At 47.9% G+C, this 6,000-nt stretch overlaps 1 protein-coding gene across 8 annotated transcripts in view; it reads left to right on the top strand.

Annotated features, from left to right (window-relative positions):
* The first annotated feature begins 211 nt into the window (after positions 1-211).
* Positions 212-6,000, top strand: part of CPEB2 (cytoplasmic polyadenylation element binding protein 2) — a 130,863-nt gene continuing 125,074 nt past the window's right edge. For 3 of the 8 annotated variants that reach the window (XM_077477771.1, XM_077477770.1, XM_077477762.1), the window contains exon 1: positions 213-1,689. In XM_077477771.1, the coding sequence (XP_077333897.1) occupies positions 766-1,689 (924 nt within the window). In that variant the 5' untranslated portion in view covers positions 213-765. Of the gene's footprint in view, positions 1,690-6,000 lie in introns of all 8 variants that reach the window. The other 5 variants (XM_077477765.1, XM_077477764.1, XM_077477769.1 and 2 more) reach the window with 3 other exon arrangements.

The following is a 6,000-nucleotide window of genomic DNA, read 5'->3' as shown; positions in this document are numbered from 1 at the left end:
GGGGTGAATATTAATGGTGGGGGGAGAGAGGGTCTGTCCTGGTAGGTAGGTGGGGAGGAGAGAGTTAAGCAGGTCCCGGTAGGCATGAATATTAATGGTCGGGCGGGGAGGAGAGCGTCTGTCCCGGTAGGTAGGAGGGGTTGAGCCGGTCCCGGTAGGTCGGTGGCGATGAATATTAATGGTCGGGCGGGGAGGAGAGCGTCTGTCCCGGTAGGTAGGAGGGGTTGAGCCGGTCCCGGTAGGTCGGTGGCGATGAATATTAATGGTCGGGCGGGGAGGAGAGCGTCTGTCCCGGTAGGTAGGTGGGGTTGAGCCGGTCCCGGTAGGTCGGTGGCGATGAATATTAATGGTCGGGCGGGGAGGAGAGGGTCTGCCCCGGTAGGTAGGAGGGGTACAGCCGGTCCCGGTAGGTCGGTGGCGATGAATATTAATGGTCGGGCGGGGAGGAGAGGGTCTGCCCCGGTAGGTAGGTGGGGCTGAGCCGGTCCCGGTAGGTCGGTGGCGATGAATATTAATGGTCGGGCGGAGGACGTCACACTGACGCGTCTTCCGGGCTTCTTAATGGGGCTGTGCGGTCGGCGGGCCGGCATACGGAGGAGAGGAGGGGGTGAGAGCGGACAGCACAGCCCCTTCCCAGTACAAAGCACTCCCGATCCATACGGTGCCCCTCCAACCCTCCATCCCCCCCAGTAACATGACAAGCCGTGCCCGGTGTACATAGCCCGTGTATATAGTGTCTCGGAGTGTATTATAGCGGAGGGCTCTATGGGGGATTACGGCTTCGGGTTACTGCAGACAGCCGCCGGCGGCGGAGGGAGCGGAGGAGGTGCCGGCGGTCTGTTCGGCTCCGGCGGGGGAACGTACCGGAGCAGCCCGCAGTACCCGGCGGGGGGGAGCGGCCTGTTCCTGCCGGGATACCCGCAGGGGATGCAGGACGAGCTGCTGCTGGGGGTGTCCGGAGGGAAGCTGAGTAAGGCCGGGGGTCGGAAGGAGCTGAGCCCCGGGGAGGGCGCTCCGTACAGGGAGGAGCTGCACCATCCGGGGGAGGTCGGTCACCCCAAGGCGGAGGAGCTCGGTGTAGATTCGGCTCCCGACAAGTTAGTGCCGGCCTCGCCGTCCTCCTCCTCCTCCTCCTCCTGCTCATCCAGCTCCGGTGAGGAGGGGCCCCCACCCGCCCCGGACCCCCATGCTTCTCCCCCTTGTCTGCCTCACAAGTCCAAGCTACAGATGGAGGCGCAGGGCGGACATCTCCTCCTAGGGAGCTCGTTCACCGGACCGGCCGAGCACAGCCCCGGATCTTCTCCTTCCCTGCCCGGATTCGGGACCCCCTGGTCGGTACAGACCTCGTCCCCCCCTCCGCCACAGCCGCAGAGCCAACAACAGCAACCGGCGGGGGGAGCGCCCCACCCTGCCAACCTCAATGCCCTGCACAGCCCGGAGCCTGACAGCTTCTACCCCGGCATCCCTTCCTCCATCAACCCGGCCTTCTTCCACAGCTTCTCCCCGGTGTCTGCCAACCCCTGCCCTGGCATCAATGTGCCCGGATTCCAGAGCCCCTTCTCTGCCCAGATCAACATCAGCCAACAGCAGCAGCAGAGCCGGAGATCCCCGGTCAGCCCGCAACTCAACCCGCAACACCACCAGGCTGCTGCCTACCTACAACAGAGGAACAACTACAACCACCACCAGGTAGGTGCCCACTCATGCCATCTCATGCCTCTTCCCGATCCCTTCTAATGACAGGTTGGTTGGCTTCTCTTTCATCTAATATCCGGTCCTATGTCAGTGTTTTTGGGTTATACCGGCCTTTATTGCCACAGCTGGCATAGAGTGGCATTGGGAGGGTGGCATTGTTTGCCTCTTTCCATTTGTCTTCAATATTTTGGATGAGGTCTGGGTGTCACCATGTAATGGTTGGTCCTCTGATCCGATCACCTAATATCCACTCCTATGTCAGTGCATTGGGTCAAACAGGGCTTCATTGGCATATATTTTCTTTGGGAGGTTGGCATTTTTTTAAACCTTTAGTATTTTAGAAGAGGCCTGGCTGTCACCCTGTAATGACCAGGCCTGTCTTTTGATGTAAGCACCTAATAGCTAGTCCTGTTACGCTGTCATTGGGTTGTATGGGGTTTTATTGGCATATGGTGGCCTTGTGAGGTTGCCAGTTTCCATTTTCTTTTAACCCTTCCATATTTTGGTCACTCTACCCAGACCACAATACAATCCGCTTCTCTTTGATCTGAGCACCTATTACCAAGTCCTAAGTCAATGCCTTGGGTTGGACAGGGTTTTATTGGCATGGGATGCCATTGGGAGGTTGGCATTTTTGTTACCTCTTTTTAACCCTTTAAACATGTTGGAAGAGGCTCAGGTGTCACCTTATGACCAATTGGTTGGCTTTTCTTTGATCTGAGCACCTTTAATATGCAGTCCCATTGTAGTAATTGCATTGGGTTGTACAGGTCTTTATTGCCTGGCATGGGGTGGTCTTATGAGGTTGCCCGTTTTACATTTTTCTTTTGTCTCTTAACCCTTCCATGTTTTTTAAGAGGCTCAATGCCACCGGTCTGGGTGTTGCTTTGTAATGACTGATTGGTTGGCTTGTCTTTGTGAGCACCTAACCTCCAGTCCCATTGCACAGTCATTGAGTTGTACAGGGTTTTATTGGCACAGCTGGCATAGGGTGGCCTTGTGAGGTTTACTGTTTCCATTTTTCTTTTGTCTTTTAACCCTTCCATATTTTTTAAGGCACCCGGTAATACCGGTTTGGGTGTCACTTTAATGCCTAATTGGTTGTCTTGTCTTTGATGTGAGCACCAAATATCCAGTTCTATTATACTGTCATTGCATTGGCTTATACAGGGCTTTAATGGCACAGTTGACATAGGGTGGCATTGTAAGGATGCCTGTTAACATTCTCTTTACAATACCATCTTTCAAGATGTAGCTCCCTTTTTTTTTTTTTTTTTTTTTTTTTTTTTTTTTCTTTTAACCCTTCCATATTTTGTAGGAGGCCTAGTTGTCACATTGATTGTCCCATCCCTAGTTGTCACCTTGCAGTGATCACATTGATTGTCCCATCCCTAGTTGTCACCTTGCAGTGATCACATGGATTGTCCCATCTTTGCTGTCATTGCCTCATCTCCATTCCCATTACACAGTCATTGCATTGGCGTGTACTGCCCTTTGCTGGCATTTTAAGGTTGCGATCTTTTGCTAGCTCTTTGCCAGTTTCCCTTTTTTGTCTTCTAACCCTTCAACATTTTGGTAGAGGTCTGGTTGTCTCTTTGTAATGACCAATTGCTTGACTTGTCTTTTGATATGAGCACCTAATATTCAGTCCCAATACACTGTCACTGCATTGGGTAGTACAGGTCTTCGTTGGCACAGCTGGCGTAGGGTGGCATTGCTAGTTCCCATTTTTAACCCTTCCATATTCTGTAAGAGGCCCAGTGATACTGGTCTGGGTGTCACCTTGTAGTGGTCAGTTATGGTCTTGTCTTTGCTGTGAGCCCCTAATATCCAGCCCCATTATACCCAGTCATTGCATTTTCTTGTACAGATTTTCACTGGCATAGGGTGGCATTGTAAGGTGGATTTTATTTCAGCTAGCTTTTTGCCCGTTTCCATTCTTCTGACAAACCCATCTTTTAAGATGTATCTCGCTTTTGTCTTTTAACCCTTCTGTATTTTGTTGGAGGCCTAGTTGTCACCTTGCAGTGATCACATTGCTTGTCCCATCTTTGCTGTCAGTTCCTAATATCCATTCTCATTACACAATCATTGCATTGGCTTGTACAGGTCTTTGCTGGCATAGGGTGGCATTTTTAAGTTGCAATTTTTTTCTAGCTCTTTGCATGTTTCCATTCTCTGGCAAAACCATCTTTCATGATGTATCTCCCTTTTGTCTTTTAACCCTTCCAAATGTTGTAAGTGGCCATTTTTGGTTGTCTCCTTGTAATGATCACATTGGTTGTCCTGCCTTTGCTGTGAGCATCTAACACCAAGTCCCATTTTCTGCTATCTCTTTGCCTGTTTCCATTAGTCATTGCACTGGCTTGTAAAGGTGTTCATTGGCACAACTGGCATAGGGTTGCAGTGTGAGGCTTCTAGCTCTTTGCTGGTTTCCATTATTATAACAACCTTTCACACAATTCCTTATTTCATGTGGTACTCCCTTTTGTTTCAATGTCTCTTAACCCCTTCGTAGTTCACGGGGCCTAGTGAGATCTGTCTGGTTGTCATCTTGTATTAATCACATTGTCTTGTCTTTGCTGTGAGCATCTAATATCCCATTGCTATCTCTTTGCATTGGGTTTTACAGGTCTTCAATGGCACAGTAGGCATAGGGTGGTATTGTAAGGTTGCTAGATCTTTTCCTGTTTCGATTATGACAAACGCATACAAACAAGTCCATATTTCATGTTTTCTTTTTTTTCTTTTTTCTTTGCGGTTTAACCCTTCCATTGTTCACGAGAGGCCTAGTGACATCGGTCTGGGTGTGACTTTGTAATGATCACATTGATTGTCTTGTCTTTCTGAGCACCTAAAATCGAGTCCCATTACGCTGTCATTGCATTGGCTTATTTATTACAGGTACTCGTATAGCGCCGTCAATTTATGCAGCGCTTTATATATTGTACAATCACATCGGTCCCTTTTATTATACAGGTCTTCGTTGGCATAGCAAGGTTGCCATTTTTTATTTTTTTTGCTAGGTTTTTGCCTGCTTTTCATTATGCTGACAAAACCCTCTTTCATGGTGCATCTTTGGTCTCTGAAGCCCTTCCATATTTTGTAAAAGGCCTAGTGATACCGGTCTGGTTGTCCCCTTGTGGCGATCACATCCATTGTCTTGCATTTGCTTTGAGCATCCAATATAGAGTCTTATTTTTTGCTAGATCTTTTATGCAGTCATTGCATTGGGTTGTTAGGATTTTATTGGCACAGCTGGCATTGGGTGGCATTGTAAGGTTGCTAGGGGCAATTTCTATTTGTCTTTTAACCCTTTCGTATTTTGTAAGAGGCCTAGTGACATTGCTCTGGGTGTCACCTTGTAATGACCATGTCTTTGATGTGAGCACCTAATATCTAGTCCTATTACATTGGCTTGTACAGGTCTTTATTGGCACAACTGGCATAGGGTTGCATTGTGAGGTTGCTAGCTCTTTTCCAGATTCCATTATGACAAAACCATTTAAAACAATTCTATATTTCGTGTTGCAGCTCCCTTTTTTTATTTTTTATTTTTTGTTTCAATGTCTTTTAATCCTTCCATAGTTCACAGGAGGCCTAGTGACATTGGTCTGGTGTCACCTTGTAATGATCGCATTGATCGTTTTTGTCTTTGATGTGAGCACCTAATATCCTGTTCCATTACGCTGTCATTGCATTAGCTTGTACAGGTCGTCATTGGCATAGGGTGGCATTGTGAGGGATCCTTTTTTGCTAGCTCTCTAGCCTGTTTTCATTATTTTGATGCCATTTTTCATTTATGTATCTCCCTTTTTATCTTTTAACCCCTGCATATGTCCTAAGAGACCTTGCGTCTCCTTCTGCAAGGTTCTAATATCCATTCCCCATCACGCAGTCATTGCATTGGGTTGTACATGTTGGCATAGGGTGGCATTGTGAGGTTGACTTTTTATTTTGCTAGCTGTTTGGTGGTTTTCATTATTCTGACAACCGTCTTTCATGATATATCTCACTTTTTTTTGATCCTTTCATGTTTTGTAAGGTCCTAGTGACACGACTCTGGTTGTCATGTAGTGATCACATCAATTGTCTTGCCTTTTGCTGTGAGCCTCTAATCAAGTGCCATTTTTATTTTTTGCTCTTTTCTGGTTTCCATTATTCTGACAAAATCATGCAAACCATTCCATCGTTCATGGTGCATCTTTTTGTTTCTATGTCATTTATCCCTTCTGTATGCTCACATTGTGTGTGTGTGATCCTTGCTGTGAAAACTGAACATCCAGTCCTATCACACAATCCTTG

The sequence above is a fragment of the Lithobates pipiens genome, unplaced genomic scaffold (assembly GCF_037356315.1).
Source record: "Lithobates pipiens isolate NorthernLeopardFrog02 unplaced genomic scaffold, aLitPip1_a1.2 Scaffold_13, whole genome shotgun sequence".
NCBI lineage: Eukaryota > Metazoa > Chordata > Amphibia > Anura > Ranidae > Lithobates > Lithobates pipiens.
The sequence above is the reverse complement of the archived record's forward strand: the minus strand, read 5'-3'. Positions and strand labels throughout refer to the sequence as shown.